The 22399-nt window shown below is 37.8% G+C and overlaps 1 protein-coding gene across 6 annotated transcripts in view; it reads left to right on the top strand.

Moving 5' to 3' along the window:
- Positions 1-8: 8 nt before the first annotated feature.
- LOC129247279 (protein AF-10-like) overlaps positions 9-22399 on the top strand; it is a 126003-nt gene continuing 103612 nt past the window's right edge. For 2 of the 6 annotated variants that reach the window (XM_054886373.1, XM_054886342.1), the window contains exons 1-5: positions 90-505; positions 17081-17677; positions 17759-17955; positions 18023-19167; positions 19229-19316. In XM_054886373.1, coding sequence (XP_054742348.1) covers positions 17323-17677; positions 17759-17955; positions 18023-19167; positions 19229-19316 — 1785 coding nt within the window. In that variant the 5' untranslated portion in view covers positions 90-505; positions 17081-17322. The other 4 variants (XM_054886365.1, XM_054886381.1, XM_054886348.1 and 1 more) reach the window with 4 other exon arrangements.

Here is a 22399-nt window from a genome sequence, read left to right as displayed (position 1 = left end):
GCGTTGCCATCAACCTGAAAAGTAGGCGTAAGAAAAAGACCCGAAAGCCTACTGTTCTCTCAAATGGCGATAAAAAGCGTGGCAGCACCTTAACAGTTTTCTTGTTCTCTTTGATGTTAGTGGGTGCTATGATGTAGCGACTGCGGAAAAACAATAAGTTTGGCACAAAAACTGCTATTAAAGTGTATGAAAAACATTTTCGCGCATAATTTTAGTACTGTGCTGCGAAATGTATATGAAATTCGTGGAAAGTTTGGCATTTCTAATACCTTAAAATCGTTTTCAATATTTTACATATCCGACATATCTGCTCATGAGGTGTGTTCAGTGTTGAACGTGTAAAATTTTTGGTGGGAAAGGCCGTGTGGCTAATCGAACATTATTGCCATCCCGCTTGCTCTGTTAGTGTAATCGGAATTTGTATGGGTGGAAGAATATACAAGGTGGATTTTATGCAGTGGAAAAAGCCAAAAGACGAAAGCATAAATGCAGAGAAGGAAACAAAGTGAGTGCTGAGTGCGAGTAAATACAGTGTTGCTAATGTAGTTTTTGTTTTTGTAAGCGCTTTTAGTTGCTATTGTTGGATTTGCTTTTTGCATTCGTTTTGTGGTACTCGTTCGTAATGCAATTAAATTAGTTTCTTTCTGATGTATATTTATTCAATGAAAAATTTGCTGCAAAGGCAAAAGTTAAAATATTTGTTTAATTTTGACACTAAATAAATATGTTGTCATATTAACAATAGTTGATGTGATTATTACACACAAAATTGATATAATTTTTCAATGTATACGCTGAGTAAATTACAACAGAAACTTAACCAAGTGCAGTGAGCAGAAGAAAATCAATAATACCCGTCAGATGGAATAGAAAATTTTGCTGCTGATTCTCGTTAGTTAAAGGGCGCAGCTTTGTAAAAAATAATATAAATATACTTTGAGTTGTGATGATAAAAAGAAATAATGTGAATTTAGTAAAAAATTTGTCAAATATTTCGCGAATTCTTTGTGTCCGCCCAGCACAATCAGTAAGTAGCGGTGAAAAAGAGGGCGCGAGTGCAAACGAGTTTACATATTGGTGCTCCGCTGGACACAGTTCGCTCGCTAGTCACGTTAACCATTTGCTGTGGCCGGTACATAGCTTGGCTGGCCTAAATAGAAACGTGTTCGCTTGCTATCAAAGAATTTAAACTACAGAATACAGGTGTAAATCGCGCAAAAACCTATGGGGTTGTAAAATTTTAAAGTAATTTGAAATTTTTTTCTGTCTTTACATTAAGAAAAATCGATAACTAAAAAAATTTCCAAAAGGAAGCGTTTCCAGTCAAATATGTACATACTTCTGATTTTGTATACCCAGTCAGGCACGTTAAGGATATGCATGTATATTACATTTCGGCTGACTACGGAAAGCCTATCCATGCGTACAGCAATGCGACGTCTCCATCCCCGACGCGTCATTAAATTTTTTGTGTTTGCGTCCTCTTTAAGTTGGAGCACAGCAGCCGAAGCGTGTCACCCTCAAGCCTCAACACCTAAATCCACCCCCATCAGTCGGTTTAAGCATAGCCAATATTACACAAAAGCTTTGTGCATATAAAATTGTGGTTATTTACATATATTGCATGTAGTGTTGTGTGAAATGCCTCAAAACAAGCTCCAAGTGGTAAAAAGGTGGAAGGAACTTGCTTACATATTTGCTTTCAAGTCCAAGGGGTGTTTTAAACCAAACTGAATTGACTTTCTTGAAACGAAACTCTTTTCTCACAGCCGCATTTTGTATTACATACCCGAAATCTCCGTAAATTCATGCATCTAATTTTTTTTTAACTTTAGTTAGCTCTTTTTTTTCTAACTAGTTCACGATTTTTTTGTCTGATTTGAAATGAGGGCATTTGAATGGTACAGCAACATCAAAATGTGTCCAATTCGTTGTTGCGTTGCCCCATTTCCCTGTGGTATAAGCTAGTTTTAACTAGGTTTATCATTTGCTATGTATATTGGGTTGAAATGTCTGCATGCACACCTACAGATACTTTCGCACATACATATCCTTACGCATGCATGCTCGTACACCCTGTCAGATTCCACGAGCAGCCCAGATTTATGACCTAAATTCCTCAATTTCTGCGCCCACATTCCATTCACCACCCACAAATTTGTATGTACATGAATTTGTGTTTTGGTGTTACTATTGCAACATGATACCCGTTGTTGTCGCCTCCTCATCCCTTGCTAAAAACAGTGATGCTGCTGAATTTGTTTCCATTGCTGCAATCCTGGTATTTCGACTGATATGAAACACACTATACAGGTTTTCAATATATATACAAAAAAAAAAAAGATTGATAACTCGACCTTTGCGAACTTTTTGAACTTCCATGACAGGGGAAAAAAGTATATCGCCGTATAAAAATTCTTTATATTTTGTTTAATTCATCTTTATTTATTAAATTAAATTATTACGATTTACAATACGATGCGCCAATATCTAGAGGTTTTATATAAAATCATTTTATTTCCCCATAAATGTTTGAGGACATACTTGTATTTATTTTGTCGATTATGTTGCGAAGATTAGTTTAGTTTAGATGGTTGCTCAGATATGAGGGATCACTTGTGTAAGAATTATAAAATCCTACATTTTGGTATCATTGAAGGAGGAAAGGTATACAAGAAAGAGAGAATAGGTAAGGAGCGCATATCTTATTGATGACTATTTACAGTTGCAGTTTTTGGTGTTATTATTCTTGTTTTAAAATCATAAATATTTTCTATAAATGCCCTGTGAATGCTGCTGACGGGACAGTCATACAGGGTCTTCCGGTAACGTAGAACCGAAAATCGTGATAATGACAGGTTGTCTAAACGTCCGTGCTGCTGATGAAATTCAGCAGGCGGGTTATATCGCAATTCCCCGTTTTCGCGACAGTGAGAGGTAAGGTGCCTAAGTCTTACATTCGCGAAAGCAGGTCAGCTGAGAAGAAGGTATTGAAATGATTATACCTCATCTTTCAGACAGGTGCCGCAAAAGGATTCGAAGTAATGACAAGTCCCAATGAATGCCGAAAGAACAAAGTCCAGTGAAAACACCCAGAACAATTGAAAGTTGGGACTTAGTTTTGTTAGTTGAGACTTAGTTAGCCTTAGGAAGTCCCTCGAGCGTATCCGATCCCCTCGGGTCAAGAAGGATTTGTCGACCTTCCAAGTTTGTGTAATTGTCCAGCCCTCTTCGAATCGGTAAGGTCGCCATGTAGCTGTATGAACTTGACATCAAGATGTCCGAATGCGGTCGAAAAGGAAGTCAAGCATTCGAGCGTAGCATCACCGAGGCGCTTTACTGTAGGAACAAATGTTTACTTTCTTCATCGCTGTTACACGAGTGAGTGGATAATCAACTACTTCTTTGATAGCATCTCCCTCTGCTACGTGTTGAGTTGGGGGAAGCATTTCTCCAAATACAATTTCCAGCTCATTCCTCTTTTGAGAGAATGTCGATAGTGAAGTTCATGAAGCGGTCCAGCATAGCTGCGCATTCAATCATCATGGTAATGAAATCAAAAGTTCTAACAATCCTGGAATGCCCGTAGCTTAAGTTAAGTTTATAGCCGGTGGTTTCCAGTCTGACACGCGCGCATTAACAATTTTGCCTGCGATGTCGATGGGAATCCCATTTAGCATTGCCATCAGATTCGAATGGGGACCCTCCCCAGGTGCTTAACTATCCACCGATTCTATAACGAGTTCTACCAGACGAGACGTATAACAAGGTTACTCCTTTAATAGTATTATATCGTCAACAGATTATCCTAAACGGCAGGTTTTATTTTTCCAATGATTAAAAATATTAATCTTCTCCTCCCCGCCCACGTTTATCTTGTAGCGAAGATTAGACCCAGTTACTTTACGCTGTCAGAGAGCACCATCGAGACACTGTCTTGACGTGGGTTAAACCCTTGGTACATTGTAAATAAGTCGGCTCTGTCTATAGAGGTTTCAAAGACATGATTCGGAAAGTGGAGCCATAAGGCCGTTAACCGGCTCTGAGCGAATTTGAAAGAATCGGCTATTGGCAGACGAAACCGAGCTCATGACAGCGGTTTGAAATTGTATTGGTTATGTACGAAAAAAATCAACATACTATTCGTTAATTTTTACTTCGTCGTCGTCTGAACAACGACTGATTGGATGAGTGTGTGAATATCTACATGTGAAATGATCGTACAGAATTCGGCTGCCGAATACCTCGTGACGTGGCAGCCGAAGTTATCATCATAATTTTCTTTTTCACCATAGCTGAAGGCCAACCTGGTAACCTGTTATCCTTGTTTCGAAGATAGGCCGCCGTCTGTGGCCAACTTGTGAACCATGTTTAGTTATTCATCAATACGTACAGAGTACATGGACATTTCTCTCGCGAAAGTAATCACTTGACTTCCCCTTCTCCGCAGTTTTGCCTCATTACTTTGCTTAGTGCCATTACTCACCTGTCGTTAGAGAAGCCCATATTCTGCTACGAATAAACATTTGCAGCCACTAAACATTTGATGGTTAAACCTGATACGGCTTATCCAGGAATTTAATGATTGTACCCTCGATGTCTTGGAAGGTTCCTACTGTAGACTTTTTCTGCAATAGAGACTAATATATACACATATTAAGTAAAAGCAAGTAAATTTTACTGATCCGCCTTTATGATAAGCATTTTTAGGCAACCCTCACAGCTCTCCCTATCCTGGAAGCTATGCCTACTTCTTCAGCTCTCATAAATAGGGACCACTCAGCGATAATTCAACAGATTTCAGTAGTTGCCCAGGTGTGATACAGGGTGGCTGATGAATTTTGCTACATTAAGAAACTCAAATAACTTTTTTTTTAGTGTATGGAATTCATTTATTTTTTTTTCAAGTTGAAGGTCATTAAATTTTATTAAATGTAGCTTAACTAGTTTTAAAAATAATTGAATTTAAATGCCCCCCATGCTCGTTGACACAAGTGCGGCATCTTAGTAAAAAGTTGTTCATTGCTGCTTTGAGAGTTGCGACAGGAATAGCCGCAATTGTTGCCCGAATGGATTGTTTTAGTTCATCCAAATTTGTTGGCTTTGTTTTATAAACTTCTTGTTTACATAAACCCCACAAGAAAAAGTCAGGTGCAGTAAGGTCAGGCGACCTGGGGGGCCAACGAAATTCGGAGTTTCTTGAAATCAGTTTATTGGGAAATTTTCGTCGCAACTCTGTTTGCAGGATCTTCTGGCAAAATTTCAAGCGAATCGGCAAGTCTGCTGCATTCAGTTTGTTAACCATTTGAATTTTGTAGGGAAATAAGTCTAAATCTTTGTGCATTATTGTTTGCAAAGACTGTCGGCTGACACCAAGTTGAGCAGATAAGCTTCTTGTTGAAACCCTTGGATTGCTTTATATAGCTGCAGCTACAGCAGCGATCGTTTCCTCCGTCCGAACTGGTGGGTTTCGATGATAAGGCCTTCTTGCGACTGTTCCTTGCTCAGCAAAATTATTCAACAGTCTCATTATGGTCCATCTGCTCGGGGGATCGCCGCCAAACATCCGCCTGTACTCTCTCTGTACCAAAACTACGGACTCCAGTGCGTGATAGCGGCGGACTATCCAAATTCTTGTTTGCGTGACCCAGTTATCCATTTTAATAAATTTTAAAGATCAATCTGCAAATTAAAACAAAAATGGAACTTTAAAAGAAAAAAAGTTATTCAATTTTTTTTGGTAGCGGCTTTCATCAGCCACCCTGTATTTTGAAAGAAGTGAACGTCCAGTCCAGCCGACGTTCTAGTAAACAGTTAGGGATGTGAGATAGAATTGTCGTACTCACCCAGTTGATATAACGGGTTTGGTTACATCGGGAAATAGGCATCAAGAAGTAGCTTGAGCAAGCCCATAATAATCATAATTTCCATTAGTCCGGCATCGTATCGTATTTCATAATAACAGGGGTTTATTTACTGATATTGGACGCCGCCCCAACAGTGAATTGGAGAGGTCTATATAGAGTGTCCTTGTCAATTATTCATCACAATCGTGATTTAGCTGTATATTTAGGCGTGAACCCACCGCTTAGATCAGTGAAAGTAGCGGTCGTCATCATCGCTAATGCGATCTATGCTCAGAAAAGAGGTTGTCGACGAGGTGAGACCAATGGGGGAGGGGTAATAGTTCGTAGGTTCAATTAGGCATCTGAAGAAGTAATTAATGTCATGCGAGGGGCCTTCAAATGTTGGGGTCGATTGTGGATAAGTAGGAATTGGCCATAAGACTGCAGCCTTATAGATGGGGTGATAGAAAAAAAGAGGAAATGAAGAGGAACTTAAGGCCTTGAGATTTAAGGAAAAATAGTGCGTGATATGACTGTTGCTGTTGTTGTAATAGAATTAAGCATTATGACGATTGTTGGCCGGGTGTAAAACGCTCCGTTTCGGATCCCTTGAATGCCATCGTCAATGAGACAACACCTTGCGGTATGGTGTGTTTAAAACTTAAGATGAAGCTGAGTTGTCAAGAGTGTATGCGCCTTTCTTCTGGCCGTGCTATGCCTAGATGTCTATTCTCTCTTTTCGCTATTGCAGCAGATTCGAGAACATGTGGTGGAGGTTTTAGGGATTCTTCTCAAAAATGGCAGGAGTCCGTCTCTAGCCTATGGCTGTGTAATCTGCAGTTGCTTGTGAGAATGGCAGTGAGCACTCTCAGTTTTTCCTTAGGGACGTTTATGAGATGAATGAATCACTTCTATTTGTATCCTCCCAATAAGGACTTGGTCTGGCGTAGCTCCACTGTTTGTTGTCATCTTATATCTCTTAAACTTAGCTCTTCGCTCTTTCTTGATGGTAGTTATGCTAAGGGAATAAATGGCTCTAGGCCTACTAATAGCGAGGTCGACATTGACTGACTGACTTTGAGATCACTTTACCTTTTCCTAAACCTTCCCTGGTCATATTAAATTGGAAACGCTTGACTGTCTGCTGAAAAACTATGTGAAGCGTAGCTCGAGAATCATCTCCCATGAAGCTGTTGGACAGGTGCGCATCGCCCCCGTGCCATGCGCTAAAGTTTGTTTAGATCTGCCCGTACTGTCGATCCAAACAATAAACTTTTCGCTGTTTTGACACTAGTTATCCAGATGTTCTCACAAACACACAAATATTTATAGCTACAGCACGTGGGCGTATTAAATATCTTCGATCAACAATTCACTTTTACTATCACACATTGTCTAGTTTTACATGTCACACTACTTATCTGCTACATATTTCTGCATTTGTGCCTTAAATAAATCTCATGAAATTTATTCATTCGAGTACTTGTTTGTATGTGCCTAGTTAGTCAACAATTCCTGATTCTATTGTTGTTGTTTTATATTTTCGACTTCCAAAAAATTCTCGTGTATGGTTTTAGGACAAGTTCATTCACCTTTCCTTCTACACTTACATTCTTTCACTACTTCACACGTCCGATGTTGTTGGTATTGTTCGGAGTATGTGATGCTTTTGTTGTTACTCGCTGGTTCTTCACACGCTGGTTAAAGCAATCGCAACATCATGTACATAGTAGTATTTACATATATATTGCTGTAGCCGATCTCTAAGCCTAAAGGTCAGTTAGACGGCTTTACTAACTAAACTCTTCTATATATGAAAGTAATAAATTTTTTATGGTTTTGCTATTTCCTCTTGTGCGGAAGTAGTTAGTATAGATTAGACAACACTTGACTGTGCTTGTGCGTGACATAAGGGCTGCTAATCCAAAGTTTATAGACTTAAATTCTTATCGAGTTGAAGAAAACGATGCGTCTGTGCGCCAACCCTGTATAGGCGCATTAATGTTTATTTTTACTTGATTGACTGCAACTGAACTCGTTACTTTTGACAGATTGTGTTTTTCTATTTTCATAAAATGTTTAACAACTATGAAAATAGAAGTTTATATAAAAAATTGATGAAATTATGCGATAATGTTTGTTATTATTATTCTATCTACTGAATAACTGTATAATTGGTAGCAACGCACAAACTCACTCGGCTACAGTAGCCACCGTATTGAATCTATCATTTTGCGTTCCATTTCGGCGATGGCCGAGCTCCTTCTTCTATTTGTGGCATGGGTCTTGATATTGTTCCTCCATGTTGGAGGGGCCTACAATTTCAAGCTGATCCCGAACGGAAAATATTTTTTTGTGAGAAGTTTTTTCAAATACACTCCGAAATTTTGCTATTGCCTGCCGAGGGGCGACCGCTATTAGAAAAAACCTGTTCTTCATTTTCGTGATTAATGCACGGAGATTTCAGATTTTTTGGTAGTCTTGCACCAAGCCATTCATTTACGGCGGCTGCCGAACCATGATTCATACTACCCCATAAAAGAAGTTCACCGATAATGGTTGAATTGTGGAAAGTATTTTAATTTCAATTTCTCTACTCGAGTTCTCCTGCTTACAACTAACTCTATCACATCGGGTTAAGCATAGTAACTGGCTTACAAATACAGGCTATTTAATCCAGCAGAGTGTACTGGGTTTTTAGGGAAGTGAGATTAATGATATTGTGTCAATAGGAGGCTACACAAATTGCTGGCCCCCATTGGCGCTGCGGTTTAAGTAGTCACGTTAAAACAATTCGACAAAAATTAACTACCCCTTTTCATGCTCCCTCGCGTCTACCAAGCAGAAGTCTTACCCATAAAAGAGGTAACTGTACATACACCATAACAAAAACTACAATAAATAACTGCTCGGATAGCAAGGCGGCCATAAAATCAATGCAGGCTGTTATGCTAAGATCTCAAAGGGTTCTTAGGAATACCCGGCAGCTCTAAATGATATTAGCACCATCTTCAAGGTCAGTCTTATATGGATTCCGAGGCATAGAAATATTGAAGGAAACTGCCAGACCAATGAGCTAGCCAGAAAGGGTACTAATCTTCTACTGCTTGAAAACAGAGGCAATATTGGAACCCCCATGGCAACTTGCAAATTAGGGATAAAAGATAATACTCTCCTGGAGGCCAATGAATCACGAAGAAAAGGAAATACTTGTGTTATGACGAGGCTAATTTGGCCGCAAATAGTTAAGGGGGGGGTAACGTTAATTCATGGAAAAAAAGGCACATTTTTATGATTTTTTTTTGATGACACAGTTAAAATTTATTCGTCAAATCTTTTACTGCATAAAACTATAGCATTTGAAGTATATTTTGTGAAATTTTCATCCAAAAATATTTAAAAATACGGCAATGGCAGAAATTATTCGGACGCATCTCAAAAAAAAGTAGTTTTGCGGTGCCCCTCATAACTCGGTGTTAAATCATCTGAAATCAAAAAACCAAAGTTATTTCGTTAGATAATCGTTTTCTCCGGGTAACGCCGAGAGGGTTTTTTGAAATTAAAAATTTTTCGATTTTTGGGAACACGTTAAAGTCAAAAACACGATTTTCGCGTAAAAAATCGGTGAATTAGTTACCGTAAAAACAAAAGTATCAACAAATTCGAAAAAAAACTCTTCGGCGTTACCTTGTAAAACATCTACAGAAAAAGTGTTCAAAATTTCAAAAGGATCGGTGCAGTAGTTTGAAAGTTATGAGGGGCACCGACTTTGAAAACGTAAGTTGTGGGAACAACGCTTTAAAGTACAAATGGCGCGCGGTTGAGCCAGGTAGGTAGCAACACTTACATGGCTGTATCTTTGTAAGTTTTGCTCCGATTCATCTAAAATTTTCACAGAATATTCTTGAAAGGTTCTTCATTTAAAAAACCAAATAAAAAAAAAATGCACAAAAAAAAATTTAAAAACGTTACCCCCCCCTTAAAGTAGATCAGGGGAATTTCTAAATCTCTCAACAGAGAACATCTCGAATGTCGTGGCTTGTGTTACCGGTCATTGGCTTTTAGTATTTTCTCATGAATACTGCAGAAGTTGTAGAGACGAAGAAGAGGACGAGAAACAGTAGAACACTTCCTCTGTAATTATCCAGTCACTGCCGACTGCGTAGTCATTTGCACATGATCGGGAATTGGTCTACTGACTCTTGTCGTTTCTGCGACTACTCCCAGGAGACTCCAATGCACTTTCTCCTGGAATGCAGCGCTATAGCGCGGAGAAGGTTGAGGCATCTTGACCAACTACAGCCAGAAGAAAGGCACCTATGCTTAATACAACCCAGTTCTATCCTGAGTTTAATAAAGAAACTGTGTCTGGATGAGGTACTGTGATGAGTAGAAGTCACAAAGACCATGAGTTTGAAGTGCAAACCTTATAAAAAATCTATCTATCTGTAATAATTGTCCAGCCTTAGCTAGGAGTAGAGCAAGGTTGTTGGGAAAACACTCTTTTTAACTACTACTCTTACGGAACTATCCGATGTTGGGATAAAACCTATTCTACTCTTCATAAGAGCGTCTAAATGGTGCCATGATGAATAAACACTGAGATTCGAGTGTTACACAGTGGTACCACAACTGACCTACATGGTCTAAGTGAGTTGGCTATTCTAAACCGTCTGTCACAAAACCCTAACCTAACCTGCATCCCCTTCGAACAAACTCACGTAACAGCCGTTCACTTTTGGCTCGTCCCTGTTGAAAAACCATGTTTCCTAGGGCTGCCGATAAATTTTTAACGTCAACTTGAACATGATTACTGCTAAAATAACAACCTTTCTTCGTCTGTTTAAATTGAAAACACCTGCAGAATTAAACTAAACTTGATTATAGTTAAAAAGTTTATTAGAAAAATGAAATATTCTCCCCTCGTTTATTTTACGACCTCTTTTCAACTGTATCCATCACTTATAGAAATTGTGTTTTGCGCTGCTCCGGCTGTTGTCGGCCCAATTCACCTTGACATTGATATTGCGAACCCACCCGCTTCGTCTCTTTCCTGTTACCCTCGCCTGCTGCCACTGCCGCCAATTTGCTGTTGCTTTACTCACACAATTGTCATTTATTTGTTTGCTTTTGTTATTCTTTTCAGTTGAGTGAAGAATGAAAATACACAAATAAATAAATAAATAAATATACCGAAACGAGTCGTACACGCATTTTGCAATAACACGCGAATTTTCTCATATTTTGAGTATTAGTTCTATTATTTTTTCGTTATTTTTTTTTTTTTTTGTTAAATCAGTGCCAATTGAAATTTGAGATTTATTTGAATAAAAATTATAAGAAGTGTAAATATTTTATGTGCATTTTTCACTCACTTTGAGTTCACCTAAAAAATTCAATTAAATTCAAATTTAATTTAAAAAGAAGAACGCTTTCATTAAAAACTTTTGGAAGAAATGCAACAAGAAGTTATTTTTTTTCTTATTGTAAACCATAAATAAATAAAGAAATCTTTAGAGGAGCTGCTGAGGTTGCAATTTAGGAATATACCTGCCACTAATATTTTTTGTTTACGCAACTGAAAACTGCTTAATTTTGTTTTTTTTTTTTTCGTTTTTAAGTAAATTAAAAATCGGAAGACCTCGTCGTAGTATAATCAATGAAGACTCAATGTCGATGATGAGAATAATTATTACTTCAAAAATACTTTCCAGCACGACCCTTGTATGCTGCTCATATAGGTTTGACTGCGTTTCTCTTGAAAAGGCAACTACTACGAATATAGAAACAGAAATATTCTCGGCCAAACTTGAATAAAGCCATTATGTTCCCGGAGAATATGAACCAAAAGATCTTGCCAGCCTATCGAAATATTTATATGTATTTTGGTTCATAGATTCTAAATAGTTTTATTTTGAATTATGGTGAGGCGATGGGCTTTTTTCTCAAACTACATTTTTCCGCGCTCGGCTGAACTCGTAACCCGATTAAATCTGAACCGATTGGCTTGACATTTGAACTGTACTTAAAAAAAATTTCAAATAATTAGCGTCAAGGTTTTGAACTTTTTAATCAGAAAACTTTAATTAGAAAACCCCATTTGATTTTAGTAAACTATAACTCACATGTCGATGATTGTGAGGTAGTACAGTCCATACTTAGTGTCAAGTCTAATGCGGCCGGTCTGGATGGAATTCATCCAAAATTTCTAAAATGCCTGTTACCAAAGATCTTAAAATATCTTACCTATGCTCTGAATACCATCTTAACCACGTCAATCTTTCCCAACTCTTGGAAGAGAGCCAAAATCATACCAATTAAGAAAGCGAATGGAAACTACCGCCCGATTGCAATATTACCGTTCTTATCTAAAGTTCTTGAGCGTATTATGCACCGCCAAATAAACACGTTTCTGAATAGATGTTAGACATTTGACTCCGTAGACCATAAACTCTTAATCTTGAAGCTTATAAACTTATTTAGTTTTTCAACGTCGGCTTTGACTCTTATAGAAACGTATATTAGTGACCGATTACAAGCAGTATGTGGTTATAATACCATATCAAACTCTCTACCTGTAACCAGAGGTGTACCTCAAGGCTCTATCCTTGGCCCTCTTTTATTTGTATTGTACATTAACGATTTGTTCAGTGTGATTAAATATAGTGATGTCCATGTATATGCTGATGACGTTCAATTATATGTTAGTTGTCCCATTAGCTGTATTGATATTTGCATAAGTAATATGAATTCTGACTTGAGCCTCACAAGCAAGTGGGCTTCTGACAACGGATTAATTCTTAATCCTGATAAGTTCCAATGTATCGTTATATACAAAAAATATATCAAGCTCGATGGCTATACAGAAATCAAACTAAATGACGCTGTGATTAAATATGTGGACATTGTTAAAGATTTAGGGGTTACATTTAATAGAACTTTGACATGGAGCAGCCACATCTTTACTGCCGTAGGCAAAATTTATGGTCAACTCAATATTTTACACCAGTAAACATTCGACTGCTACTAGCTAATATGTATTTGTTACCAACGTTACTGTATGGTTGTGAGTTATATACTCCTTGTGATAGTGTGTGTCGTATTAAGCTAAATGTTTTGTGTAACAACATTGCAAGATACGTTTACTGTAAAAAATGTTATGACCATATTTCTGTTTTTGCGAACAAAATTCCTTCCTTATCCTTTTACTACTTGCTTAGGTTTAAATGTTTAGTTTTACTCCAGAAGATCATAAACACTCGGGAACCCAGATACCTCAAAGATCGACTTATGTTTTCAAAGTCCTGCCGTTCATTAAACTTAGTCCCGATGAAATATAGTTGTTTGGTGACTGAACGTCAATACTTTGTGTTCTCTGTCCGTCTTTGGAATACCTTACCTTACAAAATTAAACGTATAAAAGCAAGCTCGTGTTTCAAAAATAAATTGCTTCGTTACGTTGCCGAAAATTGCTGAATGTACTCATGGTTTCACATTATTTAAATCTCTTCCAATTAATCCCTACTCCTACTACTACTATTTTTACCTTACTTTCCTTTTTTAATACTTTCTCCAACTTATACTTCTTTACCACTAGCTGTAATTTTAATTTTGATTTTGATTTTAGTGTTAATCCTTTTATGTAAACTATTCTTAAGGTCAATCATTGTAAAAATAACCTATGGTTGTATGTTTGCCTTTAATAATAATAAATAATAATAATAATAACATGTTCGGAAGCCTTTTTTTTATATGGAAACAAATTCTCAACATCGAATGGAAAAAAATGGTAAAAATTAATGCAATTTTTGCATTTTCAAATATATTCTGGAGTTTATTTATACATAAATTGCGCAGATTTTTTATAAATCTTTTTAAATTTGTTTTTTATAATTGTATTACAAATTTATTTATTATTTCTTTCATTCGAGTTTTTATTTTATTTTTTTTTAAATGTTTTTTATTTTTTTATTTTTTAAACGCTTAAATAGCTATAAAATTGTTAAATAAACGGGAAGAAACGCAGAGGTAGCAACGGATGCTTTCATCTATATTCAAGTTTTTATTTATTTTATTTTTCTTTATTTATTTTTTTCATTAATTACTTTTTTTTTCTTTGAATAGTTTAAGCCAGCCTATTTTGCAAAAATCTTTACATCAAAGAAAAATTCGTACGTAGCTAGCTGTATACCTTTTTTCTACTTTCCCTCTTTAAAAAAATTACGGCAAGATTTTCCACTTTTTATTCAGAATCTTTAGAAAACTCCTGAGCATGCAGTTTTATAGCCCATTCGATTTTAGTAATCTTTGAGCGCCTTCAAATGTACAATTTATTATTTGTCAATTGGCACACCTAGGTCCGTTGTGATACCACAAGGGCTGACCCCTCTCCTAACTCTAAATCGTCCTCATTAAATCAACCTGTGGATTTAATGTATCTAACAAGTCTTATTATTTTTAAAGTGGCTACTTCTGCCAAGTTATTCAAGGAACTTTTTCCTAAAATATTGAACCTTCTTCTACCTAGAACCATGCACCAGAGACATGAACCATAGAAAGTGTTCTATAGTCTCTTCTTCTTCAATATCATTACAGCTTCTGCAATAGTCGTTATAGGGTGTCCCCGGTCTACTGGCATGCCTGCCTATTAGACAGTGCCCTGTTAGAACCCCAATAAGATTTCTCATTTCCTTCCTGTTCAGTTTCAACAGTCGGTTTGTGCGTCCCATGTTTCATTCTGACCACGTCATCCTACTTATTGCTCAGGTCAGGGACTGAGTCCATAGCCCGTTGGCAGCTTTGATGGTGTATTTGTCTATTAGCATCTTACAAGTTGCTAAAGGTATTGGTATGTTCGCTTTGTCTGGTTGAATCGGTAGTGGTACAAAATCTCGCTAGTTCATCTGCTTTGCAGTTGCCTGCTATGTCGCTGTGACCCGGCACGCAGAGCAGGTTTATTGTAAAAGACTTTGATAATTCTGTCGAAACGTCGATACATTATTATACAGTGCTAGAGTTATTATTAGGTGGTTGTAATGCTTTCAGAACCGATTGGCTATCTCTTGTGGTGAGAACTTGATTTATGCATAATTTGGGGCGATTTTTATATATTTATTCGATTTATTATTATTATTTTTATTTTATTCCTTTTTTATTTTTTTTTTTTATATTTTATTCCTTTTTATTTGTTTATTTATATATTCTTTATTGTTTAAGTAATTTGTTTATTATAATTTTTTTATAAATTTATTATGTTTTGTTTATTAATCAGTTATTTTTTGTATTACTAATTCATTTTTTATTAATTAAATATGTTTTTTACTCATTATGTATTATTTACGTATTCGTTTTTTATTTTTATTTAGGTATATTTTAGCATATTTTTAATTTTTTTTTTATTAATTAATCATACTTTTTTTCACGGGAGAAAGAGTTTCGCATCTAGTCATCTATGAGAGAAACAATGGAAAGCGAAAAGGTCAAAACAAAGATTTGCATCACTCAAAATAAATTTGTTTTATTTAGTAAAAAGTGATTCAAAAACTAAATTAGATGATTAATGTTAACCTTAATTGCAAATTTATACGAAATTAACACTTTTAAATACTGCCCGAGTGTCATTTTTAAAATCGTTTTTTTTTTTTTTTGTTTTTATAGAGGCGTAGAAATTTCGATCGTACGTCTGTCAAACCAGCTATTCAATTAAACTTATGCTTTTTGCTATTTCTGTTCAGCATACACTGGCAAATTACCATGTAAAGACTTCTTCCTCGTGCAGCAACCTGCTAGGTAGGCATCCACATGTTCAAATTTATCCGCTTCCTCAGCTAGCAAATATTATATTATATATATCAAGGCGCATTCATTAGAGGTGGTAGCACTAGAGGAACAACAATGTATTGTACGTTTGATTGTCAAAGAAAAGTATTGGCAAAGTAGAAAACAAAAACTGAATCCGCCTTATTTCATTCTGGGCTGACAGCCACATGGACACAGCGAAAGAAACAAAACAAGGCAGCTGATTTACCTGGTTTATAAGATCAGGGCGGCCGCCGTAGCCGAATGGGTTGGTGCGTGATTACCATTTGGAATTCACAGAGAGGTGGTTGGTTCGAATCTCGGTGAAAGCAAAATTAATAAAAACATTTTTCTAATAGCGGTCGCCCCTCGGCAGGCAATGGCAAACCTCCGAGTGTATTTCTGCCATGAAAAAGCTCCTCATAAAAATATCTGCCGTTCGGAGTCGGCTTGAAACTGTAGGTCTCTCCATTTGTGGAGCTCGGCCAAACACCTAACAGAAGTGTACGCACCAATTATTTATTTTATTTTTATTATAAGATCAAAAAAATCAATTTTTTTTCGTTTTAAGCGATTCCTAATATATTTCAGAATATTCACACAAAGTTACAGAGCCTAATTCTCAATATTTCCGTAGATACAAAGCCAAAGGTAGGCGAGCGTTAGGTAGTTACGCTGTGACCGGACAGCTATACTCGTAGTACAAACTTTATCTTCTTTTCTCGACTTTTCATTTTTATGATTTCTTTGAATTGGCGTACATGAATGAAAAAAAAACTAGTGAACCTTTTGAAATGAATCATAGCTTGTTCCCTTATTAAATTCTCTTCTATTTGAACTAACAAAATAGATAAAAAAAAATTTTCAAGATTTTTATACCAAGTTGAAGTGAATTTTTTTTTTATAGAAAGTCATTTTTTTCTTTAAAACCTCCAAAAAGTTGAAATTTTGGAATTTCTCTCAGTTTTCTTAGTTCATCTAGAATAAAAAATCATGATAATTAGAAATCCATTTGAATTTTTTGCTTTAAATAATAATAACGAGCTGTATCTTGTATGCCAGTTGGAAACTCCAGCGTTGCAGCGCTCTACTAATTTCTATGTTAAACATTTTTTTCAACTTATTTTAATCAGTACAAAAATTTTTTATACTTTTTAAATGTTCATTAAAAGATAGAAAAAAGTTTGCAGTGCTAAATTAATTTTTTCCTTAAAAAAAAAATCGCTCAGAGATGCAATTTTTAGACCTCATAAACCAGGCTCCCCCCTTAATAGATTCGCCTTGGTAAATATCTTAGAACCTATTTAGAAGTAATTCCCGGAGCTTTCTTTGGTATTAGATTAAAAAAAAATTGTTTAATAAAATCATTTGTCTGCTTGTTTATTTTTGCTTTGCATTTTCGAAAACTCAATAACAAATTTCTTCTTCTCTTTCAGTGTAAATGAAATGCATCGACGCTGAATGCGCCGCTGTTAAAACCGTAAGGAGATTTGGTTCATAGAAGCAGTGTGCGTTTGTATCACTCTTCAACATCTCCAACTCCATATTTATTTTTCAAAAAATATCTACAAAATTCACTGTTATGACGTACGCGTTAACCTTCAATCATTGATTATTTGATCATTGTTGGTTGCGGTGTAGTACGGGTGAGCGCTTACAAATATCGTAACCAACCAGTATGAAGGAGATGGTCGGCGGATGTTGTGTTTGTTCGGATGAGCGTGGATGGCCCGAAAATCCGCTCGTCTATTGTGATGGTCAGAATTGTACTGTGGCCGTGCATCAAGCTTGTTATGGAATTGTAACTGTCCCGACTGGACCCTGGTATTGTCGTAAATGTGAAAGTCAGGAGCGTTCGGCGCGTGTACGCTGTGAATTATGTCCATCGCGTGATGGTGCACTTAAGAAGACCGATAATCAGGGATGGGCGCACGTGGTGTGTGCACTCTATATACCGGAAGTGCGTTTCGGCAATGTCACCACAATGGAGCCGATTATTTTACAATTGATACCGCAGGAGCGTTACGCAAAAAGTCAGTCTGTCTATTTACAATCAAAAGATGTTAAATTGTTAATGCATGCACTTTTTTTGTTTTTCGTAATCTTCCCTTTAGCTTGTTATATCTGCCAAGAGGCGGGAAAACCCAATCGTGCCACTGTTGGCGCTTGCATGCAGTGCAATAAATCTAATTGCAAACAGCAATTTCATGTGACGTGTGCACAGAGCTTAGGACTGTTGTGCGAGGAGGCTGGCAACTACTTGGACAATGTCAAATATTGTGGCTACTGCCAACACCACTATGGAAAATTGGTAAACTTGTGGCAGAATCAAATTTTTTTTTTTTATTAAATATTGGCTTTTCTCTCTCGTTTTATAGAAAAAAGGTGGCAATGTGAAAACCATACCCCCTTACAAACCCATTACACACGACACTTCATCCGATTCGAGTTTGTCACCGGAGAAGGAGCTAGACGCTGCGATGAATGCGACCGCTTCGTCTACTTCGGCTACTAGCATAAAAATCACCACCAACATGACTGCTGCTCCTACAACCAAGCAGCGCAAATCTTCCACAGCCTCAAAGCAATCGAACTCATCATCATCGTCGTCAAATGCGGCTGCGGCAGCCGCTTCGTCGAGCGGTTTCTCCAGCAGCTTGCACGGCAGCAATCTCTCAAACTCCAGCACTGCGTCTGCTAATATGGGTTTAAGTGGTGGTGGAGGTGGGGGTGTTGGTTCTATTAGCGGCAATAGCAGCAGCAATTTAACTACTAGCAACTCTACGCTGCTTGGTGGCAATTCAATGAGTGGCAGTGCAGGCACCAGTTCCACATCGAATCTGAAGAATTCCTCAAATAGTTCGAGTAGCTATAAGGAAAAGGATAAGCACAGCAAAAATTTAAATAAGATATCAAGTTCAAGTAAAGACAAGGAAAAAGATGGTTCATCGTCATCGTCATCATCACGTGATTCGCGTGACAAGTCATCGAAATCCTCCAAGAATAAAGATTTTTCCAATAGCAGCAGCAATAATGCAATGAGTGGTGCGTCTGCTACCAGTTCGAGCGCCACATTAGCAACCACTTCGCTTAATATGACCAGTTCAATGCATGATAACCACAGCCATAGTGGCAACATGTCAACTCAAAATTCTGCACAAAATCTATCGACTTCATCCGCAGGCTTGAGCATGGGCAGTGGTGGCAATTCAAATAGCAGCAGCAGCGGCGGCAAAGAGGGCTCTAAGATGGGCAGTGCTGCGGGCACGGTAAGCAGCAGCGGATTTGGTGGCAGTGCTAGCAATGCAGACTCCCATGCTAGCGTTATGGATAGCAGCAGTTTTGGTGGTTCTCACATGGATACTTCCACTAACTTAACTGGTGGTTTGGGCTCAAACTCTGCGAACGTCGTTGGTGGCGGCATGTCAGGTGTGGGTGGTGGCAAAAGCTCAGGCGGCTCAGTAGCTAAGAAGCGTAAAGCTGATTCCAAATCAAATACCAGCATTGCAGATGATATAAATAAGTATGTGGCGGAGTCTTAATTGAAACGAAATTCTGTAATTAAAATAAAATTACTTTTTCAGCCCATTTAGAGATATGATTAAAGACGTCAGTGTCACGCTAACGCCATTAACGGATTTCGAGAAGGAAATCGAAAAGAGTGCGAAAAAAGTGAGTTTGCTAAATTTTAAATGCATTGCAAAAAATATTGTGGTTTAAAACAAAAAATCAATTAAAATTGAGTAATTCCATAATAGTAATTGCGATAGCGGAAAACTAATTAATATATCATAAAGGAAAAAGGTGATTTGTGAAATTTGCTGTTTTTGGAGCATAACTTCAGATAACCGTTGTTAGTGAAACTGTTTTAAATGTTAAAACAAAATATTCGTAAGAAATTCTGGGTTGGCGAATACAATCCGAACATCGAAAAAGCGCAAAGAAAAACGGAAGTTGTAGTCCAGTGCTTCCGTATCCACAACAATTGGATGTGCATTACAGGAATCAAATAATTCCACTGCGAAAGTATTTCGTGTGAATCCCGAAACGTGTTTGCCCGGGCACTATTCTGAATAAGACAGAGCAATGTTAGATGTGTGTGTTTAAGTATGGATGTGACGAGATCTCGAATCTCGCAGCATTCCTTCACATGCAGGAGATATGTTGAATATGATGGGGTCAATTTTGCATAATTTGGAGTGCACTCTGTAATATTCGGATCGCGTTTAGGCCAGAGTAGCGCGGGTGGTGCTGCAATTAATTTGTTGTTGTTAGAATAACATCACTCATAAAGCATAGTACTAAGTTAGCGCTTCATGTGAAATGGCTGTCAAAATCCTTACAAATTGCATTGCCGTGAAATATGCATGAAATTTCGTATGTATCTCACGGCAAAGTAGTACTCAGTTCCTGTAAATCAAGGCTGAACTATGTCGGTAGATATGATAGCCTGATGCTAACATAGGTCCCGAGACACGTGGGTAACGAGACCTCTGACTCCTTAACTAGAATAGGCTCTGAGGCCAACTTCTTTGGCCCGCAAACCGTTCTGCCACTCCCTTCTGCAGCCATCAAAGCCACGGTTAGCAAATGGGTTACTACAACCCACAAACGAGCTTGGCAGGCTGAGAGAGGCTGCAGATGGACTAAACTGATGTGGCCTCTCACGTCCGACCGACTGTTGCAAATCCTCCTATCATTAAGCAGAAGGGACTGCAGACAGCTGGTTGAACTGATGACAGGCCACTTTCTGTGGGCGAAGTACATGGAAAAGGGAGGCATTTCAGAAAGTACACTCTGCCCTGCATGTGAAGAGGACGATAAGATGGCGGACCACTTCCCGCTCTCGCTCGAAGGTTTGAGGTCTTTGACACTGATGTGTTAAGAAGCGACCACCTTGGCTCCTTGGCACCACAAGATCTACTCAGATTTCTTCGGAGGTCGGGTAGATTTAAAAGATTAAAAGGGGATACGAGTGCTGTACAATGGGCTTAATAGTGGCTGAGTGCTCAGAAAGTACTCAGTTCACGCCGTGAACCGTAACATGCGAGCAAAATTGTTTCATACCTATTTAAAATGTCATTTAAAATTGAGCGAAAACTGACAGTTCATTTGCGAGTGAAGTGCCTGATTTGAAATACTCCGCAGATATGTCATTTTTAAGCGAAACGTCTTCGCAAAGAGTGTAAATAAATTGTCTTTATATTTTTTGTGTTAAATTGTCTAAAAACTTTTTCCTTACCAAAATTTGCCAATTGCTTCTGTAGCGATGCTCATAAATTTGAAATTTCTTCTCATTTGACAATCCACATTTCACGGTAAGCCTAATTTGAAGTTGCTGGCGAAATTTCACGACTGTGCACTTAGTAACGATTCTTAGTCGTCAGCGAATCACTCCGCTAACGTGAAACCGGCTGTAGTGATTACAGTGGTTATCTGATGTAGGTTAGTAGGCTGACAGGAAAACTTCCTAATTAAAGTACCCGGTTTACCTGCCAAAAGATACGGTAACATACCAGTCGTAACTATTTTTGTTAAGCATGACCTACCATATGTATGTATTGCCGTTGAAAAAAACTTAAGAACGATACCCAGTTCTCTCCATTTGAGACTTTTTTCAATAAAATCACTAAAATGTTTTGCATATTAGGTTTTATGGTATAAATTTAAAATATTTTCAATCTATATCGGTCTTTTTGTCTAAGAAAAACATAGTTTATTTTTTAACTTCATATACCAAAGTGAATACCATTCGAAAATCCTTCGTAAAAAATACTTAAGAACGAAGCAAAAAATAGTCAAATCATAATTAAATATAAACGAAAGGGAAAAGTTTCAATTAATATTTTGTTGGCAATCATTTTTGCATTATTACTGCTACACAGCGCCTTTGCATTGACATTATTAAACCTCTCCAACGTTTAACAGGAATGGATTCCCATGCTTTCTTGACCTTTTGAAATAACTGATCCAAATTTGTGATATTCTAAGTCCTGAGTGTTGCCCTCGCAGCCCATCCTTGCTAAAAAGTCAGAGGTCTCGTTACCCGCGATATCCACGTGTCCAGGGACCCATGTTAGCATTAGGATATTATGTCTACCGACATAGTTCAGCCTGGATTTACAGGACTCAACTTCCCCTGATGTGGTTGGTGGGCTATCTAGGGCCATGAGCGCCGTTTGGCTGTCGCTGCAGATAGATACAGATCTGCCTTTCCATCTGTTTGCCACAACAGCATACACCTCCGCTTGAAACACAGATGCATGCATTCCAAGAGCAAAGTGCAGTTTTGTCCCGCTGGATTTGACGTAGACCGCAGAGCCAGAGCCGTGCTCGGTTCTGGAACCATCCGTGAAAATGCGAAAATAGTGTTTGCCGAGCTCATTTTCAGAGTTTGACCACAACACAAGTACGACTCTTGATGGCATGGAGAGAATCGTTATATCGAAGTCCATGCCTTCTCTGTTTTCCAATGCCGGACAGAGGCCGTACCAGTTCCCACTGTGTTTCAGCCTGCAGATGGCCTTCAAGGCCTCTCCTTGGATGAAAGCATCAAGTGGTGGTAGACCAATCAGAGCATCTAATGCCGGGTCTGAAGTAGTCGGAAAAGCTCCGGTGCAACAGATGGCCACAGAGCATTCCCGTATACCTTTCTCCTAAATTTAGTTTTATTTAACTATATGAAGTGGGGACCACTGAAAATCGTACAGCAATTTTTTACAATCAACTTTTTTTTTTAGGTATTGGACCAAAAA

Source organism: Anastrepha obliqua, chromosome 1, assembly GCF_027943255.1.
Source record: "Anastrepha obliqua isolate idAnaObli1 chromosome 1, idAnaObli1_1.0, whole genome shotgun sequence".
Taxonomy (NCBI): Eukaryota; Metazoa; Arthropoda; class Insecta; order Diptera; family Tephritidae; genus Anastrepha; species Anastrepha obliqua.
Note: the sequence above shows the minus strand (reverse complement) of the source record. Positions and strands in the feature narration are given on the sequence as shown.